Genomic DNA, 24,726 nt, shown 5'->3' with positions numbered 1-24,726 from the left:
CCAGGGCCCCTGCAGCTCTGAGGGGCAGAGCGCGTGGCTCAGTACTGCCCCGACTCCCCAGCGACCCCTCTTCTGGAGCCCTCTGCCAGAGGCCGGATCTGCCTGCTACATACAGCAGCAGCTTTTTGGGGCTTGCGTTTGCTTAAAGGGGGGTTGACAGTAACCTAGCTCAGGCAGACATCTAACAGTAACTCATCCGAACTGTGAAGTTAAAGCAGCTTCTGTTTTTGTTTTTCACTGGCTCTTCACCGTAACTTCAAAACTTTCCTTTCGTGACCACCGTGCCACTTAGCCAGTACCACAGAGCTGCTTTAAGAAACAGGCTTGGCTGACCTTTGAGAACTGAATCGGGGCGCGGCCAGACCCTCCCCTGTGCCTGTTAGTGTGAATGATCCTGTGTCACGCTAGGAGAGACCCCTCCAGGGTGGCCTCTGTCTTACCACCTTTATAGGCCCTGGTTTCCTCCTTCACACGTGGCTGTTTTTACATGACTGTCCTTAATGCACTATAGCTCAGATTTTATTACATATATATATATATATACACATATATATATTTATAAAAGTCAACTTGTACTATGTATGTCACAAACTTACATATGAAATAATAAGTATGTTTTAGACATGCAAAATAAACAGATAAATCCCATATTTCTCAGTACAAATAATATTGAATATTCTAGAATCCAGATTCTCTTTTCATCCCCTGGTCAGTAGTGACCATCAGGGTCTTCTAACTGTGCAGTGACTGAACAGACAGGCCTCTGTCTCTGGGGCCTTCTGAGAAGGTCAGTCACTGGATCAGGCAGAGACTCCATACCTTCTCTGTTCCCTGTGCCATCTGTACCACTTTTTCCATGTGTGGTCATGAAATACATGTTTATATTTGCATGCCAGACAGTACCTTAAGTGCAGGGTTGAATGAATGAATAGGTCAATAAACAAAGAGAACTAATCTCTTGGCCCTTATAGTTTATTGTAGGAACAGATCAGTCTAAAAAATCATGACTGAAAAAATTGTCAGTGTGGTGATTAAGTTGTGTTGTGAGAACCACTGAAAGGAGATACGAGCATGTCGGAAATGGTTTCCTTGATGGGAAGGCACTTGTCTTAGGAACAGAGGAACTTATAGATGAAAATGAGACAGGAGTTCCCAGGGGTGCGGGGTGGCATTTTGCACACAGATCCTGAGCAGGGCAACTGAGGGCGATGGCATGGAAGAAAGGCCACCAGTGAGGTCACGGCCCAGGCTGTGGAGGAGGACCCGTGTGGATGGACTGTGGGGGGAGGGGGGCAGGAGCTGGCGGTTTCCGAGTTGTGAGGAAGTTAGCGAGGAGACCCTGAGCAGACAGATTGGGAAGTGAGCAGTTGGCTGGCGGGGGGGATTCTCAGCTTCCTGTTTCTGGAGGAAACCACATTGCAAAGAATGACAGTGAGAGCAGTGCATATTGTTTCCTGCCTTTCCTGCTGCTGGGCTTCTAGCTTCCACTTTTGGGAATCTGCTGAGGCATCTCTTGAAGACTTTTGGGCTCTCCGACGACAGCCAGGTGCCTGAACCCAGCACCCTGGCCTGGTCTGGGCACAAGGGAAGCAACACCCTGTCATGGCAGAACCGTCTTTGCTGTGCCTTGAGGGTCAGGCTTAGGATGGGTAGCAGTTGTTGTTTTTCTCAAACTCTAGGGAACGCTCCTTTTCAGTATCCTCCTGGATATCTCACCTCTCAATCTGGTGGCCAGGAGGGAGGACCTTGGGGGGCTGGCAAGAGGAGACTCTGTCCTGAGAGGTGCTCTCTGGCAGCCTGTGACCTTCAGAGCTGGGCGAGCAGCAGGCCCATGGAGAGGGTGGTGCCCACCGCCTTGGCAAGTCTTAAAGCTGGTCTGAGCATCCTGCCCTGACAGTTCTGCGTTAGCCCTTAGGGCTTTAGCTGGAACTGAGACGAAGCCAATTTCACTGTGTTGTTTCTGAAGCAGGCTTTGCCATTTTGTTCACTTAGTTAGACCTTGTGTGTGTGTGTGTGTGTGTGTGTGTGTGTTTAAGAGGCAGAAACATCCACAAGATAGCGCAACCAGAAATATATGATTAATACACGAGGAGACAGAACTGAGTGTCTTGCATTTTTTTTTTAACTTGGGGAGTACAGTTCAATAGTATATTATTATTGTTGTTGTTATCAATTTCTCTTTAATTCCTAGGTCATGACTAGCTAGACCGTAAGATACTTCTCTTCCAGAACACCAGTGTCGTTATTACTTACCACGATGAAAGTAGGCATTATTCTTCCTAAACATGAAAGCATATTATCTCAGTTTGGAAGTATCTGTGTTTTCACATTTATAAGATTTTTCTCCCCCTTTGCCTTCATTTCTGGAGTCACCAATGCCAGTGGGAGCCACTGATTTTCCCCTTGGAGATCTTCTCGCTCCTGTTGATCACTGGTGACTGATGTAATCTAAGATACGTGTGGCTTTTTAATGACCGTTTTTAGCAGCATAGATGAGTTGCTGTTCACTACAACAAGAAAGTTAGTGTTAGGGTGGTTGTGTTTCATTATACAAGTGTGGGATTGTATGCTTAGAATTTAAACAAAATAAAAGTTTCCACCTCCCCCCCCCCCAAGTCTAACAAGAGTGCGGATCCAGGGTTTATAGAGCCTGACGGGAATGCGATGCAGGAGATTCTCTCTCAGGAAAGTGGCGTTGCATTGCAGTGCCTCACGACACTCCGAAACATAGCAAAAGTCACTGTAGCATTTCCAGGGATACAGACCCACACTGGGGTACGTGCCCTGCAAATCCATAGGACGTCAGCTTCTCTGGCTAGGGAGGGTAGGGAGGTGCACGGACTCCAGGCACGTCCCTGCACAGGAATGGCGGCAGTGGGATAACTACACACAAGAGACTGAGCATGGGGTAAAGGTGCTTCATTAAACCCAGCTAAATTCTGTACTTAGCTCTGCTTCCCTTTGCCAAGCTCAGAAATATTCTCGGTCACTCCAGTTTACTCAGCATAAGGGGAAGTGTGGGCAAGGGGAGCAGCGTGTGGAAAGAAATAGGGTCACACCTGAAAGCGGTGGAAACACCTTGGTGTGTGGGTTTATGAACACCCCCGACATGCGTGTGGGAGGCCCCACGAGTACTCTTTGTGTGTTTCACTCACCTTTGAGCATAACTCCTCCCACAAAAGGGAGTGACTGAAAGTTCTGCATGCCAAAGGAGCCATAGAAATGCATGTGTCCTGTATTTCTTTCCTTTATTCTTTGAAATCATTATGCAAAGTTAATTTCTTCTGTACTTAATATGTTAGTATTAAAATACAAAAAGAAAAATGACCCATGAAAAACTGGCTAAATATTTCTTACTTTTCACTGTTCTGAATAAATAGTATGTATTTAATTAGTGGAATAACATGCTTAAGAATAGCGAAATGTTTATCCCAATAAGGAAGATGAACAGACTACAGCGAACTCCCTGAAGTAAATAGTCTTTGTGCTACTTTCCGCCTAACTGAGCTCCCTGGGCTGCCTGGGGGACGTGGTGAGGCGGGATTGTGTTTATCTGCAGTATGTCTTGTTTCCATTCTGGGCCCTTTCAGTCTCTAGGTAGTATGTTTGAGAGAATTTTATACAAGGTGTCTCAAGTGACTTAGCTCTATTATGCCTATAGACAAAAATGGAATCATGCAGTAATTTCTACCATTCCATCAAGAAAAATGACACGTGAATAGAGTAGGCTGTGATACCCTGTAGACAGGGTAGAGTACTCTACAGATGTGATGCAGATTTCTCTGCTGCATCTCTCAAGGAAAATTTAAAAGTACATATGTGGATAAATTATTGGTTACTATTAAAAATAAAGACAGAATGTCTTCAGTGCCTAATACATACCGGTGACATTCTCCTAATTGGTCTGTGTACGGGTTTGTTTTTACGTCAGTAACCAGTTGCTGCCACAGTTTGAAGTGGCACCTTTGACAGCCACCTGTTCCGGGTGGACTCTCAGTTTGACACCTGTGTCCTGTTGCCATCTTGTAAACTTCACTGTCCTTCTGGACCAGCCTGGCCCGACCTCCCGGGGCGCTCTGCCAGCTGTGTTCCACCCTTCTGTTCTTAGGCTTGCTGGCTTGCTCCCCCGGCCCTTGCTGGGCTGCCCAGTGCAGGGCCGGGCTCCAGAGCCTGCAGTGAGGGGCACCACTTTGGCCGATCATGGGGCACGGCCTGCACCTGGTGGGGAGCCACAGGTCCCTCGGGCTGCCGCCTGGACGGAGCTGGCCGACCTCAGCTGTCGCCGCAATGGCGTAAGCAGGGCTCCTCCTTTATCTTCTGGAGGAAATCGACACCCCAGCGTCAGCGGCCTCCTCAGCAGTGTGTCCCCTGGGCCTGCGCACTTCACAGCTGCGCTCTGGCTCCCCCCCCCAGCGTGAACCTCCACAGTCACATTCCCTTAGCCCATCCCTCAGGGCTGGTGAGAGGCTTCCCAGAGACCAGCTGTTAGCCGTTCGGAATTGTATCCCCCTGGCCTTGCAACGTTTTCATAGATACGTTGATAATCCTTTTGATGTGGTATTAAACAAACATTTATATGAAATATGTAAATTATTGTTCATTATTTGCAATCTAACAATGTCTGTAACATGTCTTCATTTAAATTACTGCTAAGTAACAGCCTTATAAGAAAGACATTTCATTTTCTAGTTACATACCTTTATGTAAAACATAATTTTCATAGCAGATGCATTGTGAATGAATGCCATTATGATGAGGGGAGAGGGAAACTGTTCTTCCCGTAGTGCAGCAGTAAATGGTGGTGTCACATTTCACAATTTATCGCTTTATACTTTTAGATAATAAACACTTTCATATAGCTGCATCTGAAATAATTACGATACATTATCAAACCAGATTTGTTTGAGATGTGTAGGTAGGTGAATAGACAATACTAATTTGTTTATAAAATCGGTCAGTTGTATTTGTTTAAAAATTTTACACTTGGGCAAGTAAGTTTTTCCTGTGTTGTTTATTCTTGAGGTATTGAGAGAGTATAGCAGAAAATTAAATAACTGAGTTTCATATCTCACTCATTTGTCTTTTTCTGGCAGTAGGTTTTAGTGGTCCTTCTACTCCATTACCAGTGACTTGGATATCATAATCAAATGATTTTTGAAGGAGTTACTTTGATGGTATACTGCAGTTCACATCTGATGGATACGGTTTGATGGCATGAGCATCTGCGATGCGTATTTCAGAAACTGATTTCTGAACAAACTGTTGGAACAACAGCTGAACCAGATTTTAGTGACAGTGATGATCCTGTAATTCATTCATACCTGCTTTGTTCTAGGCAGATTATTGGCACTAGGGATTTGATCCCTAGAGTTTAAAAAGCTTCTAAGTGAAACTTTGACTCTCAACTAGTAGTCAGTGGTAGAACCAGGTCACCGCCCTTCTGAGTGGAGTCTGTTCAGCCTGGCCTCTCCCACCCTCCGGGTAGAGCTCAGTGAGGTCGATGAGGTGCCTTTGACAGTTATGACAGTGACCAGCTGCTGCTTCCTCCAGAGATAAGCCCGCAGAAGGAAGGTTAAGTGCAGCAGACGCCGGTTTTTGCATGGGATGGGAGTTAAAAGAAAACCAGGGAGGGACATTTTCCACAGAAAGGAAACCACACACCGTGGTTCCTGGTGCACACGGGGTCGAGTTTGGATCAGTACCATACTGCAGAGTTGAAGGTCTGAATGAACTTCCCACACAGAAAAAAAGGCCTTTTAAATGTTTCACTTCTGAGTTAAGATATTCAAACTTTTAAGCATGTATCACTAATTCTGTCTTACCCAGGAGGGAGTAAGGACAGCCTCATGTAAGTTTCAGGGTATGGTGGAGTGATAGGAACCTGACACCAGAAAGAATATAGAGAGGTCAAGATTCAGATTTGTAGCATGGAGTAAGAACAGCCCAAAAGGCTAAAAATAAAAGTAACAATTATGAATTTTAGAGAATCCTTTTACTGGAACGGTAGCTTTCAGCCCCTATACGCCTCACTCAGACTCTCTCATCAGATGACTTCCAGAATGTCCTTGCGCCTTACCCTGTGATTAAGATGTGGCCCACCTAAGTGGACAGAATCTATAGTCTTACCAGAGTAGTGCCTCATGTAGCCACCAGTTCAGCTTCCAGTGTTCTCTAACAACAACAGCTGTATTCAGTGTCTGATCCCAGCCTGTAAGAGCGAGGCCTGACTGACCACCCAGCATCCCAGACTCCCTGCGCTACCGCAGATAGGGCCTCCCCTTCAGGAGTGAGAGCATGTCCCGGCCAGCTTATACTCTTGTTTTCTCACTCCCTAGTTCACAGTGTTTGTGATAGAAAGGAAGGACAATTGCCATTCATTCGTGTATTCATTCAGCAATTATTTACTGCACTGACACTCTTATGTTCAGGAGATACAGGGCGATACAGGAGATACAGGGCAAAGTGTCCAACTGATAGACATAGAAAAGCTATAAGAAACAGATGTCACGAAGCAAAAAAATACATATATTTTAGACCCTTCTGTTGACTCTCCCCTCTCGAAGTCAGCTGGCTAGGTTGGTTCCAGAGGGAGAGTGGGAGTGTCTCTCACTTGCGACTGTGGTTTCTTAGAAACTGAATAAATGTGAAGAGAGTTGAGAATCGAGTTGGAGCAGAGGAGCAGGATTAACCTGCCTTCAAAAATAGATCTCCCCTGAAGTGCTGATGCCAAACGCCAGCAAAGGGCCAAGGAAGCTCCAAGGAGACAGGAAGGCAGCGCGGAAGCTGTCAAGCCAAAGGGCGGCAAACAGTCTGCTCATGAAGCGGAGGGCAAAGGAGGCCCCTTGCTGGGCCGAGGAGGGATGCTGCCGTGCTGCCGCAGGCACTTATGTTCAGGGAGATAGAAGAGGTGGCCCTGCTGGGCTGTGAGAATCCACGTCCCTCTGTGTGTCTGTAAGGGGCTGAGGTGACCCATCCTAACAAGCGGCCACACGCCTTCCCCTGCTCCGCATTCTTACCACTCCCCCCAACCAGCTGATGCCACAAAGGAGAGCCAAGGGCAAGGTGGGACTCCACGGGAGACCTCGGTGGCCTCCTGGGGTTTCTCTGTATTAGGTTGCTGTAATAATTAACACGAATAATGACCTTGCAGAATCAAACAATATATCATTAGTTGATGTCATCTCCATGTGAACGCTATGCCCATGAAGCTCTCCACCCCACGCCCGTGAGGCCAACAATTTAAGCTTCGGTATCGGGGAGCAGTTACTCCTGAAATACCCTTACTGCTAAAAGGAAGTTCCCAGGTGAATAAGTTGTTGTTCTCTGTAGCATTCAGGGCATTCCTGGCTCGTGAAAGTGGTTCCCAGTCAGCACTTCAGTGGCCATTTGTAATATGAAGAAATTTCCAAAAAGTTCACTTGTGATAGGAGTAAAGTTTACTTCATTAGGTCCATTTCACATTTTCCACTTCCTTTGGAATCAATGCATTGTTAAGTTCAAGTATTTTAAAGCTGGGAAGGAATAGCTATGATTGCTCAAGTTTCCCAAAAGCAGTTTTAAAATCCAGAGGTCTCTGTGCTAGGTAATATTCTTCTCTACTCATTGATTCTGAACGATATGAGATTTTTCCTTCGGGCCATATTGATATGTGGGTCTCCAACCCTGTTCCGCTGACAGCTCACAACTTGTCAGGCCCAACGAGATGACCGCCTGAGGGATTTATTTATATTCCCCTAGCAGAATGGATTTGAGTTTCAAAGAATCACAGAATACCTGTGATTTCCTTGAGTTTCAAAGGAAGAGCAAAGCCAAGTGACTATAAGTTGCTCACTGCAGGGCATGTGGGCAATGAAACATCTTCATTTGGTCACAGTGTTATCAATGCTGTGCCTTTCATCCAGGATAGTTAGAAGAGCTGGGAATTGTGAGGAAGGATGTATCTTTTTTTTTTTTTTGGCTAACTGAATTAAAAGTAAAGGGAATTTTAATGTAATACTAACTGATATCTTCAGCAGGATAAATAAAGAAATGTGCTTTTGACAATAATAGACACCTAATCACTCCTCCTCACCTTCCTACTGCCTGGAAAGGAAAGTTGTGAACTTGATTTTGAATGGGAAGCACATTGAGTGACAGGCATGTTCATTATTACTAAATTCTGGTTTTCATGAAAACTTCAGTTCTGTCATCATATCTGAGATGTCAAAACATGCCCCGATGGGAGTGTTCAGAGCGCTGGGTGATTCACTGGAGATCACTAACTTATGTGATCTCACAGAAGGAAAAGTTAGCAGAGCTTCTCACAGAGCGCTCTTGAAAACATTGTTTGTGGCATCAGACTCCAAGCCCGGCCTCCCTATGGTCCTACCCTTGTAGAGCCAGCCCCCTCCTGTTATAGTGGGCCTTTGTAGAAGCTCACTTCTAGCCAGTTACCTATGGCCGGCCTCGGTGTGCTGAGCCTAGGTCAGGACATCGCTTTCGCTTGCAGGCTCTTTCCAGTGGAGGCTTCAGAGAGGTTCCCCAAGAGGCACGTGGCACAGATTCCCAGAACCCCAGCCGGCAGCCGCTTGGAGCTAAGCCTCTCAGCTCTGCCATTCTTGAGGAGAATGCCTCCACCAGCCATGTGTGCTTGTTAGCACGTCCCCAGTCAGGTCTATGGGCGAGACCCAGCCCTGACTGCTAAGCTTCATTGCAGCCCACTGAGAGACCCTGTGGCAAAACCTCAGTTCAACGAGGCTTCGGTTCCTGACCCCCCAAACTGTAGTTGAATGTATGCTGTGGGAGTCTTTAGTGTGTGGCAACTTGCTGGCAAGCAAGCGAAGTCTAACACAGAGGTGGGGAGTGAATCAGGGCTGCTGTCGCAATAGCACAGGCGGGGCTGAGGCAGCAGACAGGTGTTCTTCAGATGCCGCAGACGGCCAGTCTGAGAGCGAGGTGTGGGCAGGGCTGTCATGTTCTGTGGTCTCCTTAGCTTGTAAATAGCCCTCTTGTCTTTGTGATTTCTTGCATGTCAGTGCCCTAATCTCTTCATACCCCCCGTCATACTGGATTAGGATCCACACGAATGACTCTGCTTCAATTTAATTAGTTACTTGAACTTAATTACTTTGAAGATGTTGTGGCTAAATACATTCCATTCTAGAGTACTGGGAATCAGGCCTTCAGCATCTATGCTATATGGGGAAACAGGTGAGCTCAAAAGAAGAGGCTAAACAAAATTCTGTGATTATGTTTCACCCTCTAGTTGCAATTCTCTCTCGCTTACTGTCAGTGTGGCTGCTTCATTCTTCTTCTTTTTTTTTTAAAATGTATTTATGCATGCAGAACTGGGGTACAGGCCAGAGGTGCAGGGGTGGTGAGGGGATTCATGAGAGGCAGGGCAAGAAGTAGAACAGGCAGATCGAGGAGGTACAATGCTGAGGGAGCAGCCTGCGGATCAGGAGAGGTCTGCCGCGTCATGTGGGTCACCTCCCTGGCGGCAGATCGAACTCACGCTGCAGGGGCTGCCTCGCACTCCATGGTTGCACCACCAGGGAGGGCCCTTCTTTATTTGAACATAACTTTTTGCAACAGAATACCTGTGATTTCCAATTCCCATCTCCATAACAAAATTGGAAGTCCTATAAGCACTCTTCTCATATATTTTACATGTGATACTTTGCATAGTGTTTAAAATGTCAGCTGCGCTTCTGAAATCTGCAATGTTTTCTCCCTGTATAGTCCTAAGTAAGAATAGTCTAGAAACGCTTTGTCTTAACAATGAAGAGCTGTTAAAGAGATAAAGGGGATGACGAAGTTCTATTTATTTGAGCAACTTGTTCAAATAGATAAGGGCAAGCCAGAGACTGTTTATTTGGCAATTCAGATACAATGGATATACATTTAGCTCCTGTGCAGTGATGTTCTGGCTCTTTAAAATTTTCTTTCTTTGCACTATTAATGGCACTAGAGAAGTTTTAAATATTATCCAAAATTAGAAGAAAAACCACCAAAAGTACTTGAAACACTTCTTTATAGTATATTAATGTTTCTCAAAAGTTGGCCTGTGGACCCAGGCGTCCCCTAAGCCCTCTTTGGTTGGTTAAGACCATTTTTAATCTAAGACACTGTTTGGTATGTGTGTATTTGTACTTACAGTACAAAAGAAATAGTGGGAGACATACTTTGCCAGTAAGAAGTAAATAATGCTGGTTCCTTGGCATGAATCAAAGCAGTGTATCATGCTGCTCAGTTCATTTTTGTGTTTTTCAGCATCAGGCAGTCATAGAAGAAAACACATCTCATCTCACATAAGATCGCCCTTGATGAACCAATTAAAATGCAACTTACTGAATCTTGATCTTTGATCTTTGATCTCACATCTTTACAACAGTCTGTATGATGACATGGGTGGTTCCTAAGCCATATTGAAGTCTGAGGTGGTGAAGCAGGAAAGTAGCTGTGCAGTTGCTTGAGTTGGAAGTGAAACTCACTCTTCCTGCAGGAGATACCATTTTTACTTGAAAAAATGAGAAATATGAGCAGACTTAGGTTTTTGATAGATGTTTTCTCAAAAAAAAATGAACAAAGTAAGTCTTGCTTCAAGGGAAACAATTAACAGCATTTATTTCTAATGAACAACTCAAGCTCTCAAACAAAAAGTAAAATTTTGAAAAATTTGTGTCTGTCCATGAAAACTTGACTGACTTCCAAATCTGAAGATTGTTGTGATGAGATCAGATGGTGGCACTAACACTTGTTATTTTTATGAGACTTTCTAATGAAATGTGTCAGCATTTGGGGGGAAAAAAAGTATATAATGAAACAGTAGTCTCCAAATTACCAATATATCATGGTATAACATTCTGCCCGGGTAAATAATTCTAAGTGCAAAAAAGAGCCATGGATTTTGAGCTAGAGTAAAACTTTATTATACTGGATAATAAACAGGGCTGATTGATGGCAACACAGAAGTTCATCACTTTGAGATGGTTCATAAAGTTGATTGATAATGTTTTTGACTTCAAAGGGCAACTGACCTTTCAGAAACCACCACTTGTTGAACTTTAGTATAAGATTAAAGAATAATCTAGAGGCCCTGAATCAAGACCAGTGAGTGGCTGTAGTTGTTGGTTTCAAACAGGAGCCAAATACAAGGTCTTCCTACAGTTGGCGGCCATTGAGCACCCAGTGGGGACCAGTTCAGTTGAAAGAAACAGTCTACAGATGTTATTTAAAAAAAAAAAAAAAAAAGCATAGTTGCACTATATTATGTTTAAAAAAAATTCAATGTTCAAAATTAACATCTCTGTTTTAAAAATAACATGCAGTATCATCTGTAAAAGGTTATTATAACATTTCCTCCTTTGCCAACTACATTTCCTTCCGAGAGCAGAGTTTTAGTCATTGACTTCACCCAAACCAGCAAAGCAATATTACTGTTTCTTGGCCACTTTTGTCATTTTCCTCAACTCAAGTCTGAATTCATTTCTCGACTTTGGCCTTACCAAGTTTCCAGCCAATGGAAAAAAAAAACAGAAAATTAGTTAAGTATAAGAGCAACTATGAGGATGAGGAGTTAGCTGTTCTTTCTTAAGCCAGACATCCAAAATATTATGGGTGAAAATATAAAAGAATACCACTGTTCTCATTAGTTTTTCTATTAAAAAAAACCAGCATTTTATTTTTTAAACAAAAACATGTTACTGTGATGGATAGAAAAATCAGCACTATTATCAAAAATTAACAAAATTGCTATTATCATAGTAAATATTGGTTCAGGCAGGAATTGTCAGTAAACAAAATTTTGATGAAGAACAAGATGTTTTCATGGAATTAAGTCTTTCCATGTACTTACGAGTATCAAGGAAAAAGCAAAAAAAATAATAATAACTCTTTAGCAGAGAAATTCAACAGCACTTTGACCTGGTGATCACTAAAGGGTTCACTTTTGAGACGGTGTGTCCCCCAGATGTGAGTCTGAGGAAGATGTTCTGGCCGAGATGGTGAAGCCCGAACAAAGTCATGAGCTAGCAGTGGGCAGACGGAAGTGAGAAACACTGTAAAAGCTAGAGAAGGTGGCGTTTTTCGAAAGGCGAGGTCATAAAAGACACAGGAGAACTGGGGTAGTGCTCAGAGTATGGGAGGCTGGCGAGCGGTGACCCTGCACGCCCTGCCCGGCCGTCCCTGGGGGGCTGCGGGAGGTGTTCTCCAGAGCTGGAAGGTCTCCGACTCGGGGCTTCCTGAGTTGGAGCAGTGCATCCTGGAGGGAAAACTGAGAAAGGCCATAATTGCTTCTTGCTGTCGCCGTCATCTTCCTCGGCCCAAGTCTCAGTTCACTCCCCACGTTAGCAAGTTTCCAGTCAATGAAAAATAAAGTTAGCTTGTTAAACCATCTTTTATTCACTTAATTTGAAATTCAACTAGTTAAAAAAATCAAATGCTAAGTAACTGTAAAGGATTTAGGTCATTTTGGTATGCTGTGATTGTCCTTGTTTGTTTGTTTCTTTTTGCTAACAATTGTGACTTTTTGTCTTTTTAAAAATAGATCATCAGAAACTGGAAAGGGAAGCTAGGATCTGCCGTCTTTTGAAGCATCCCAATATCGGTAAGAGATGTTTTCACGGGATTGTAAATGTTAGCTAAAAGTCGTGTGTGTTTTGCCACAGAGGAAAGGTTAATTTAATAATCTAGAATATTTGCAACTACAAACATTGTTTCTTATGTTGCATTTGGTTCTTTAATATATATATATACACAGAGTGTCTCGAAGTTTGTGGAAATTAGAGGCTTTTATGTTTTAAAAAGATTGGAGATAATTATGGTAATGAAATCAATAATGGATGTTTCTTATTCATATACAGAGTGTGTGCATGTGTGTGTGTGTATACACAAATGCACAGTGCAAAATAATAGAACGTTAAATACACACCAACTGGTGGAAAGACTGAGTGTAATTTGAAACATGAATCATCCTTGGTTATCTTCTAATACTAGCTTTATTTTAAATGCAAGTGTTGGAATCTGCCATCTTCACTAATTTGGTTCCCCCTCCACTGGCTCCTACGCAAGTGGAAATGATAGTCCTTTACCTCATTTGTGAGGGTAAATATGAAACAAATACGAAAATTACCTGTGGGCCCTCCCTGGTGGCGCAGCGGGTAAGCGCAGCACTGCAGGCTGGCCGCAGCTGCTCCCCTCAGCAGTGTGCTTAATCGACCTGCCTGTTCTGCTCCCCCCTGTCTCTGTGAATCCTCTCACCACCCCTGCACCTCTGGCCTGTACCCAATACCCCATCCCAGCAGAGAACACCTCCCGCAGCCCCCCAGGGACGGCCGGGCCGGGCGTGCAGGGTCACCGCTCGCCAGCCTGCCATACTCTGAGCACTGCCCCCGTTCTCCTGTGTCTGTGACCTTTCCAAAAACGCCATTGTACCTAGTTTTTATAGAGTGTGTTTCTCACTTTGGGCTCCCCGTTGCTGGCATAAATAAATAAATCTTAACAACAACAGCAAAAAATTACCTTGAAAGCTCCTTCCAAAAGTAACTGTTCTCGTATGCTAAGATGTAATGACCTTGTGGTGCAGAAGTGGTGCGAGGCACAGTGCTAGTGCTCAGGATTCACAAACCACTCAGAGCGGATCTGCTTGAAGTCTGCATACGCTGTAGTGTTGGCTGAGCAGGGCTGCTTGCTGCTTTGGGAGCACGGGGAGACAGAAGCTGAGGTGGTGATTTTAGTCAGTCAAGTTTTTTACCTGTTCTGCAAAAATGTTACCTTGTTGATTCTATTCTAGGAGCAAGTGAGGTTACTTTAGCTTATGAATTATAAAGTAGCATGAAAATTTAAACAAAAAAATGGGTGAATGGGAAAAAACAGAGCAAAGTATGGGGGGACACACAAATGCATGCACGCGCACCTCTGAAAATGGAAAGTACTGTCACAGAATCCAGTTCTTGTGATTACTTGGGGGAAATGTTGCTGCCCCAGCTGTGACTTTCATGGGATGCAGACGCAGTTTGTGGAGGGGTGACATCAGTAGAATCGCAAATCAATCCACAAAGCAGATTTATCGTTTCTATTTTCATGTATAATACCATCCCACTTCCATTCCTGCCCTGGAGTTTCCATGTCGTCCTCCTGAGGGAAGTGAATGAAGTCGTGCAGTGAATGCATAGACACGACTAAGGAAATCGGAAGTGTTCGTGAACGGTCAACTGTCTAGGAAGGAACCGAGTTAGGAGAGAAAACAACGCACAGAATGGAAGAGAACAGAACCTCTTCGCAGGTCTCTGCTCTGATACAAGTCTGGCCACTCTGTGTGTGTCGTGCGCCGAGCACAGCCTTAGCGAAGTCCCGCAGCTGGTGGCTTCACCAGAGGGCCGTGGTTTCCCAGGCGTGCAGCCAGGACACGCTGGGTTGGCATCTGCCACGGACCCTGCCCTGGCCGTGAGCTGCTCGTCGTGGCCCTGTGTCTTCACGGGGTCTGGCCCTGTGCGGTCTCTGTGGTACTTTCTTCTACTTCTGATGGCACCAGTCAGATAAGATTAGACTCGACGCCTTCTAAAGACCCCATGTTAACTTGATTAGTGCTGGAAAGACTCTGCCTGCAAATACTGAGGCCCTGGGGTGAGGATGAGGACGTGCACTCGGGTGGACATTTCAGCCCATGATACTAGCTAACAAGCAGCAGCAAGGTTGCAGCCACAGCAGTGACTGTCACGGAAAAGTAAGCAGCAGGGGGCAGCAGGTGTGTCCGGGGACAGCTGCCATCATGGCTGCCTGAGCCACCTGAGAGTGGCCCTTGCGTGGGGCAGCGGGGGCCGCCCCTGGGGAAGGTCACTGTGCCCAGAGACCAGCTCCCCGCCTTGACTCGGCTTCATCGAGGCCGCTTCAGACCACGCAGGGGAAAGACTGAGGGGCCTGGTTTCTGTGCTGGATGTCATGTGCCGCCTGAGTGGTCTCCTTGGTGTCCGTTTTATCATTTGCTCGTTTTCTTAAAATCTGTCAGGTTTTAGAACGTTAGGGAAGGAAATTCTGTTTCTGACAATTTTCCCCTGTGAGAATTTGCTTGTTGCATTTTTATTTTTCATGGGCTTTCTCTTGGCACAGAATCAATACCTGGGAATTGGCAGCAAAAAAAAAAAAAAGGTTTCTCCCACAGAGACCTGGATGAAACCAACTAAAAGTGTGTGTAATTCCTCAGACCGTCTTTTTCTTTTTCTCTTTCTCTTTCTCTTTTCTGGGCACAGGGAAAAGGAGGGTGCAGAAGACACAAGTGGGGATAGCTTTCAGTATTTGTTGCTTTCTTTGCTGCCTCTTAAAAACCGTATGTGTATGTTAGCAGTCAGGGTTCCCTCGCGGGCATTCTCACTCTCCCTTAGATCGGCCGTGTAACAGAATTTGTGATGGTGTCCGCCGGGTTCATGGAGCTTGGCGCGGCCAGGGCAGGTACACCCTGGTAACCAGGTGGTCATCACGAGACAGTGTCCCTCTTTTCCCAGAGTCCATTCCTCTGGAAGGAAGCGGGTCGTGAACAAAGCAAGCAGCACAGTAGTGCCACAGGAACGCTGTGCAGACAGTTAAAAAAGGGTGATTGGATTGCAGGAGTTTGGGTGGCCGCCAAGACACAGAAACAGAACCAGATGCTCATTGGGGGCAGGGGCAGGGGGCATCACTACCGTGGGGGAGCGAGCTGCGCTCAACTCCCAATGCCAGGAAGTCCTGGGTTGACAGGCAAGGTATAGAATGAGGGTCAGAGAGGAGATAACAAGCAGAGGGTGGCAGGTGGCTGGCTAAACTGGCCTGATGAGATTCTTGTTACCGGATGGACACCGGCCTGGACAGCAAGGCTGGGGGAGACCTCATCAGATACCAGTGGACCTACTAGGACTTTTAAACATTAACTCAGGCCACTGGTTGGGCCAAGGACTAGACCTTGTGGAAAATGGGACTCTGGGGGCCCGTCTTGGTTGGTCAGTCAGAGCCTCTTCAGACTCAGACGGGACGCCAGGCGAGGGCAGCCCCGGAGGTCGCATTTACGCTGACATCTAACTGACAGGGAGAAGCCGTGCTGGAGAGCTGAGGGAACTGATGCTCCAGGCAGAGGGAGAGGGACCACCGCCATGCTGAGGTGTGGAGGGAGGGACCAGCGGGTCAGAGGGAGAGGGGGCTGGCGTGGTCAGCAGGGGACACAGGTGTGTGGCCGGTAGGGCCACGGCAGTCAGGCCAGAGTCTCTGCGGTCCGTTCTGAGGAGCCGGAAGCCAGTGCAGGGGCATCCGCCGGAAGGCTCTCACCATCTGGCTGTCCTGTCGCGTGCAAAGTGGGTAGGTGGCAGTGACGAGAGCAAACCTGGAGCCTGCTCTCCCGCGTGCCTCAGAGGCCAGCGTCTGGCGCTGGGGCCTCAGTGCCTTGCCCTCAGGCCAGGAGGCGAAGGCTCCCAGCCGGCTCTCTGTGTCTGGCCTGCAGAGTCCATGACGGCGCTGTCTGTCTTCTGGGGACCAGGCACCCTGTCTGTGCTGCGCCTTCAGGGGTGCTGGCTCTGGAGCCCAGCTGCGCAGGTGAGAGCCAACGGGAGATCATGCCAAGGCGCCGGGAAGGTGAAGATGCTACCTTACGCTTCTGTTGGCTGCTTTCTGATCAGTCTTCATCTAACGTCTTAATGAGTTTATTTTCTTTGAGGTTTAAGCAAGCTTGAGGTAAACCACAGAGTTTGCTCTCCATGTCAACATACCTGCTAAGCAAGGAAAATACCCTTAAGGCAGTGAAGTGAAGTGAAATATCTAAGGCAACATCAAAATTTACCTGTAAATTACTGTGTACTTCCGTTGTTGCTGTGCTTGGTCTTTGCTAAGCGTGATCACGGGCAGCGTAGAGCCCGATTAGCGAGGAACAGTGCTGAGCAACTAGGGGCGGGGACACCCACTTACCCTGCTGTGAGTCGGGGCGGCTGGGGCAGGAGGAATGAGGCACCCAGGACTCCCGCGACCCCGTGCTGTCTCCGGCAGGGGCGCCCTGCTACGGCCGTCCCTGGGGGCAGACTGACAGGGCAGGGTCCTGAGTCCTGTCTCCTGGACTCTCCAGCCCTTGTGCAAACAGCCGGAAGCCACCCTTGGCGTGGCCCTTACAAACAGCTGACCCTGGGTCTGACGCTTGGAGAAACAGTTGTGTCTGTAGATGAGGCCGCCCCTCCCCGATGCGGCTCCGTGACCCCAGCTACTGAGGGCAACGTGTCCGGCCGGTTCACCTCCTGCTCCTCGGTGCTGGGGCGCCCGCCCGGGACGGTGAGCTGGGCTTCCTGCGAGGACCTCGCGATCGCTAACCCCCTCCTCCGTGTTAGCACCCCGCCGCCCCCCCAGACACGCTACTCAGACGCGGGGGGAAAGGATCACCGACGGCTGCGGAGCAGCATCCGAGGAAGAGGCTGTGCCCCCTGCCCGCGCCGGCCCCACCGTGCCTCTGAGCCGGATCTGCCCCCATGCAGTGCTGAAGCTCACTTGGTTGCTCACTGGCTTCTGCTTGCTCTTCGTAAACAGAAAACATCTACCACTTTATTTCCTCCTGAGGATTGTTTGAAAGAAGTGGATACTGTCGCTCATTTTGAGGCATGCGTGAGCTCTGGAAGATATTTGATGTAACTAAACAGTTCCGTGAATTATCATGAGGCATGTCTAATCATTGCCTAGAGTTTAGTGATTCTTCCTGATGGCTAAACATTCAACATTGCAGAACATGTCAGAAACATACCTGTGATCTATACATACGTAATGTGGTCTATATACAGGTGATCTTCTCATGAGACTATGAAATGGAGATCTTACAGATTACCCAGTAGAAACTGAATTTTTTGTTGTTGTTGTAATAGTTGAAACTAAAATTTTATGAAGCTACACAACTTTTCCATAGCCCTGTTTGTCCCTTCATCACATTGCCAGACTTAAATTCCCGCTACCCTCCCTGGAAAGATAGGGTTACTATTTAGGAAACCTGACTTGCAGTAAGACTGAAAAGGGGCCGGCGTTCCTCTCCCATTCCAGAACTGTGACTTTTCAATTCAAATGAGCCTTTTTGTGATATTAGCTAAATAATGACTTGCGAGGTCTTAACACTAAGACAAGAAAGAAAACAGTTTTGGAGAACACATGTAATTCCTACCTGTGCCCCTGTGTACCAGCCTCAGTCTAGCTGGAAGTGTCGGAAGGATGTTGCACTTGAACAGCATTCGTAGTTTGGCTTGATGGTATGATGTGCATGAAATGACACATGCTGAGAGGTGGAGATTACAGAGTCTAAAGAAACCTGACTATCTGTGATGATACAGCATCTGGGAGTGACAAAATTTCCCTTAAACTGTAAAACTAGAAGAGCATTAGTGATGATCTGAGTTCAACCGTATTCTGCAAGGTACAGATGGGAGGTTTTAGTAGGGAAGTAATTAATAAGCCCAAGGTCAACACACGTCTCTGGAGAGCAGCGAGAAATGAGCGACCTGCTTTACGTTGCCTGGCAAGCCATCTCTCTTTCTCCTTGACTCGGAAGGCCTGGCCTCACGCTGTAAAAAGCAGCCTTCAGCCTCCACCTTTATCTCCCTCGTCTTTGCAAAAATATCCTTGGGTCTAATACCATACCCATCATGTTTACAGGACACGGCTTACTGTGTTGATCTTGATTTCTTCACTGTGAAAGATGAATTACTTCCTAGAATATTTGTCTGCAAAATTGATAGTCTCGTGACAAATGTGAGAAACAATACAGATAGTCCCTCCCCCGAGCAAGTAGATATTTAGATGTTTTCAAACGTCTCATCGGCTCTAGCATTTTCTTTTTCATTTTTGTCCATTTAATATGGCCCTGAGAATATGCTCTGTATGATTCCTCACCCTTGTCAGTAAAGCACTTTGGCAGTGGAAAGGTAAAATACAGATATTAAAGCTGTTGATTTAAGATAACTATCTGGAAAGCTTTTAATTCGTTTAGTGTGGATCTGAGTCCATTTGTAACTAAGTAGTTTTTTCCATTATCAATGAGGAAGTCTCGACTCTGGTTTGCATTGGCAGAAGCAGGGTTATATAGAAACTTCAGAGAGAAGGGCCCGACCGTTACAAATAAAGGACAGTAAGGTTTTCCCCTACTGGATAGTTCCAGTGCAGAGACACTTACTTGAATGTTGTTTTGCTTACCGGTTTTATTTCTTCGCAAAGTTAGTCAAATCCTTTCAGCATACTGGATGTATATAATGGTTTTTGGGCTCAGCATTACGCTCTCAACTAAAGCTTGTAAGGGAAAATAATGCCACGTTGCCAGGTCGTCCTGCCTGTCCGTGCCCTGATGGACACTCAGCGTCCCCACTGCTCCCGTGCTTCACCTGGCTCAGGACCAGCTCATGTAGCCAGGAACTACAAGGCGCTCGGCTGCCCTTCAGCCCCTTAAATGCTGCTCTTTCCTCTTCTGACAGCTTAATAAAACGAATAATGTTAATAGAAATAAGCTTGCAGTAAGCTATTAAATTAAGGTTTGAGGATAGACTGAGAAGAGGAAAAAACTAGGTTGGAATGCCTAATGAGTGTCTGGTGAACTTTGCCCCTAGAATTAGTAATAAAACTGAACAATACAGTCAGGCGCTGGACTACGTGCTTTCCAGTCAGTCCACGCCTTTAGCCCAAAATAAACAGGTGGTACCGTTCTTGTCTGCCTTTCCCAAACAAGGAGTGAGGGCCCAGAGAGGTAGCACAGTTAGCCAAGGTCGGTTGGCCGCTCGGGTGCCCTCTGCCACCCTCCCCTGCTGGGTGGTCCCTGATGAATCGCCCTCTGGTTTGACAAGTGGAGAAAAGAATCTTAACAGGTTTTTGGAAGATTTGGCTAACTAGCTGGGGACTCATTGTCTTTTCCTACAAGTATAACTGTTACTTTTCATTGCTTGTGTTTACTTCAAGAGGGGAAGGAGGTAGGAGATGGTTGACAGCCTTGTGCCAGATGCAGACAGTGGAGCGCTCACCACCTCCTCATACATATGCTGTTGGAATCCTAGCTTCTTGATGGACATATATCGCCGACTTCAATGGCCATAAATTCTTGGAGAAAAATCTGTTAAGCAGTCATTATTTGGACCTAATTAGCTGTTTTTTATACAAGATAATCTTACTCTCCCTTTATTGATCAGGAAAATGATGACATATTCATCAGAAAACAATGAAGGTAAAGGAAACAAAACAGCAGTAACACTGTGATACATAACATATACAAAAAATTTCTCTTACCTGTTATGTAAAATGTAGAAAAAATCAGGATAGGATATCTGGAAGATTAAGTCCTCAAGGAGGGGTGTGGGGGGGGTAGCAATTGCTTGTAGCATGTTAATGATGTGCACACTAGAATACCACAGTAGATTTCAAGATGACTGACCAAAGTATATTACAGATCAAATGCAACATCAGGTTCTACATTTAATAGTGTTAGGGGTGATGTAGTTGGGGTGAAAATTGGCTGCTTTAGGAAGGGTACCTCCATGTTCCCATTATTTTTAAATTTGAAAATAGAAATTTGTTTTCTTCAGACGTGTCCAACAGGTAAACACGTGGTTTGCTCTTTGAATTGGTTTTCTAGTGCATCTGGCTACCAGTCAGTTTGCTCTGGAGTATGTCCAGCTAAGATTGGAAATACTCTTCGCTCATGGTTAGTTTAAAGGGTTCATGACCATGGTAAGGAAAAGGAACGGAACACGGCAGTATCATGTGAATTCTTCCTTTAAAATGTTTTCACATGTTGCTCTCAGTGTACTTAAAACGTGTTTTCCATAAAATGTCAAAACATACATTGAAAATGTCAAAATGCTTTACTGAAGTTCAGTAGCTTTTATAATTCATGATTTAAATATGATCTTCAGTTTTTAGTAATTGATTACTAAATATAACTAAGTAACTGTTAAATAGTTTAAATTTTCCAACCCAAGATTTTAATAGGAAAAATTTCCGTATCCTGCAAAGGTAATCGCCATAGAAGATGACAATAATAATGAGCCCCTATTTTAAATACAGGAGAGTTGGTTTTTCATATGTTTGGGTCAAAAAATAAGTGGTTCTCATGATAATAATTTCTCTGAGTCAGAATTTTGGTAATAAGCATCAATATTTGGGGTCAGGGTAAACTTCTGAGGAATGAGCATTTCAGAGTCTTGAATTGACCCATAAATAAGACGAGATGGCTTCCTGAGCCAAGGCGTTGGGGGCAGAGGTCACAGGAAAGGCCAGGAGACCAGGGATACTGTGAGGCAGAATCAGGAGATCTCAGGCAACAGTTAACTTGGGGCAAATGGGACCAAAGGAAGCGTCTCAGGTTGCTAGTTGAGAAGATTAGAGAGGGGCCGATTCCTGTAACGCAACAAAAGAGGGCAACAGAGTGGCAGAAACTGGAAAGCTAGTGGATGGAAAACGTGGGAAACGGAAGTTCTTACAGATGGGAGAAAACATACTTTGGGGGGCCATGAACAAAAAAAGGGAAAAACAGCAACAGAAGATACTGTCACCTAGACAGTAACAGCCACCACTGCCTTAGCTTTTACGATGAATGTGCTTTAAATTAAATTGACATGTGAGAAAGCTGAAATCGTATTCTAAATGAGTAAGAGAGGAATTGGGGGGAAATGGATGTACAAAAAAAGCAGCATGGCCTTTTTCATTTTCAGTCATAATGGTTCCAAGGTGTTCATTTGAGATAGGTCCACGCTAGTTTGTCTTCTCGCCCTGTAAGAAAAACAGCTAGACTGCAAGCCCTGCGCACGTAAGCTTGGTGTCATTGCCACTAGGTGTTGTTCTCTGCTCGTTGTTGTGCCACAAACCGCTTCTCTTTCAAAAGCTGGTAGCGCCAGATCCAGACTCAAGCTTGTCTGATGGGGCTGTCCCGGGGAGAAGTCTGATCTGATTCGGTGTTCAAATGTCATGTTCGTGTGTAGATTATTTCAGTGACCTTTTCTCTTGATATCCCTCTTATAGATTTGCCCTTCAAAGTTAAATTACATCTGCTGGTCACTTTTTAAGAATATGTTCATAATGTGGACAAGATAAATGATAAAAGGCCCTTCTCCCCTCACCCGCCCCCCGGAATCCAGATGATCTTTGATTTTGGTGGTTTTTCAAACAGTGATCTTGTCCCTTCCTGCTCTTGCTGTTGGGGACATTTGCAACAAGTGTGGTTGTCACGACTGGAGGTGCCTGTCTGAGTAAGGCCTTGGGGTCCGCTGCACGTCCTCGGGGTGCAGGACCCCGTCTGACAGCTGGCAACACCCAGATTGAGGGTGAGAGCATAAAGTATGATCCAGACACCCACACCGGCTTGACTGAGACCTGGACTGATGGCATTTCCTTACCTGGAAGATACGGGTCAGTGTGCCCCTCCCCTTTGTTACCCCCCTCCCCCATGAAGGACAAGTGAGAAAAAGATTCTTGTATAGCATAACCTGTTTCTAAAATAATGCCTTTTAGCAAAAAAGTAGAAAAATAAAAAACTGACTTAAATGTCAACCACGAGTAAAATGAACTCACAGATTGGCACTGTTCTTACCTTAATCATTTGAAAAGCATCACTCTACAATGAGACATTATAAAGCAGAGTGATGACTGTGTGAGTCCACACGAAGTAAAATGAGTCGGAGAGTCCGATGGAGATGGGAGAAGTGATTATCCGCTGACATAATTTCATCTTCATTGGGAATCATTCAGAATAGTGATTCTTGTCGCTCTTGGGTCTCAGACCTCTTTCGGCCGGTCTCTTATGCTCTCCATAAATGTGCCTGTCGACGCCACACTTTTCGTGCAGTTTAAAGTCTTTGTAGACACGTAGTCCATCGACAACTCTTAATAGGAGGTCAGTTAGATTCCACAGTGCGACCAAGCACAACTTACTTTGAAGAAATGAAGTCGCTCGCCCTCTGACTCTTGAGCGAGTCTGTTAGTTTTAGTTTTCATGACCTTTCCACTCACACGGAAAGGTCACCTCACTGCCTGTGTTTGTGCAGCACGCCCTCCAGCGTGGGGGTGCAGCCTGACCGTGGAAGGGGAGACACGGGAGCTAGGCTGAGCTCACATCGCCTGCGCCCGCTCCTGCCTGTACTCGTTTGTGCCTCCCCTCACCTGAGACGTAAGAAAATGAGTCCGGAGAAATTTTACATTTGTTTTTAGCAGAGGGGACAGTGTGGATGCACACGAGTCAGGCGAGGCCCAGCAGGAGCTCGCTGGCTCGGGCTGGTGCCGGCTGATCACCCGCCAGTGGACGCTGCTCACGAGGACACCTCTCGTTGGGCGACCTCGGCAAGCCTGATTTCTTCCCTTTCGTCGCTGAAAGACACGGAAATGTGTTTAATTAAGATGGAGTAATTGAGTCTTCCAGCGTTGAAAGGTCTTCTCCCGGGTGAATCCGGGTCGGTGCTGCATCACCACGCTGAGACAGCGGTGAGGCATCTCCCCATAGCGTGGGGGGGGCGTACGTCTCCCCAAAGCGCCCCATAAACTAGACAGTTAATTTGTAAATCACCAGTGGGGGGAGGTAGCAGTCGCTCGTCTTTAATCTGGGAACGCTTTGATGCTTAACCAGTGAGTGGCTGGACTGGATTGGCGTTGGGGGGGGGTCTCTGGTCCTGAGCTGGCCTCGCCACTGCTCTGTGCAGACCCTGCTGCAGCTTCTGGCTTGGGCCTGGTCAGCCCTGAGGTTCCTCCCTGACTGAGGGGCCCCAGAAAGAACACCTGGCCCTCTGCCTTCTGCTGTTACCTCCACTGTCTTCCTTCTCTGCTCTAAGTCCTCCGGGCCCCGCGGGTCCCCTCTCCTCCCGAGCAGGCCCGGGGCTCACCTCCTGAGGCCGCTGTCCTCAGGAGACCATCACCTCCTCTGAGGCCCGGCACTCCCTGACTCCCTCTTCCGACGTTATCTTTCCTCTCCAGCACGTACCATGACACGTGGGTTTGTTCCCACCGTTTTTTGCTCACTCCAGTGTAAAACCCAGGACCGCAGAGACTTGGCTTTAACTGCCCTACCCCCTCCCCCCGTTACCCCCTCACCGACTCCACACGGTGTCCACACTCAATAAATGTGGCACAACAAAGCGAGACACCGTGCCTGCGCTTTCACTACACGAAGCTGAGATCATCTGAAAGAGGACCAACACTTCTATTAACACAATTAGAAGAAAAACAGAAATGCTAGCCTGAGCGCGAGTGTTTCAGTCAAGCCTATGCAGGCGTTGGTGTCTGAGGCCCTGGGCGCCCCACCCCGCAGTGAGACCAGATAGCCAGGTCTAGAAGTGCACCCGCCCTCGGGTCAGCCTCCTCTCTCCATGCCTGGTCTTCCAGCGCAAGCCTGGCCCTGTGGGTGACGTCCCCTGCGGCCCCTGCTGCTGGCTGCAGCCTTGACCCACGCCCCACGTGAGCCTGCAGATGTTCCCCACGCAACGCATTTTCCTTAGCACTCTCCGGGCCTCACTCTCTTTCCTCTGTCGACCAGACGCCAAGAGAGCATTTAAATGACTCCCCGGGAAGCACGGCGGTGCTCAGGGGTCACCCCTGACCCCCGCCCCGTCCACCTGCCACGGGCCTGGTGCTGAGCCTGCCTCTTCAGCGGCGGGCCGCACCGTCGAGAGACAGCAGGCCGCGCCTTCGTCCTCGCGCCTTGGGACACACTTGGCTTGTCCCCAGTGAGTCCAGTCCAGGCCCCTGGCCGGTTTCTCTCCCGAGCCTGGGAGACGGCCTCCTCACTGCGTCCTGACT

The 24,726-nt window shown here is 46.6% G+C and overlaps 1 protein-coding gene across 4 annotated transcripts in view; it reads left to right on the top strand.

The window, feature by feature from the left end:
• CAMK2D (calcium/calmodulin-dependent protein kinase II delta) overlaps positions 1-24,726 on the top strand; it is a 239,027-nt gene that overhangs the window by 63,999 nt on the left and 150,302 nt on the right. For all 4 annotated transcript variants that reach the window (XM_004686618.2, XM_012727845.1, XM_012727846.1 and 1 more), the window contains exon 3: positions 12,527-12,586. In XM_004686618.2, the coding sequence (XP_004686675.1) occupies positions 12,527-12,586 (60 nt within the window). The remainder of the gene's footprint in view (positions 1-12,526; positions 12,587-24,726) is intronic.

This window comes from Condylura cristata, unplaced genomic scaffold (assembly GCF_000260355.1).
Source record: "Condylura cristata isolate star-nosed mole 26May11 unplaced genomic scaffold, ConCri1.0 scaffold00021, whole genome shotgun sequence".
In the NCBI taxonomy this organism is placed as follows: domain Eukaryota; kingdom Metazoa; phylum Chordata; class Mammalia; order Eulipotyphla; family Talpidae; genus Condylura; species Condylura cristata.
The sequence above is the reverse complement of the archived record's forward strand: the minus strand, read 5'-3'. Positions and strand labels throughout refer to the sequence as shown.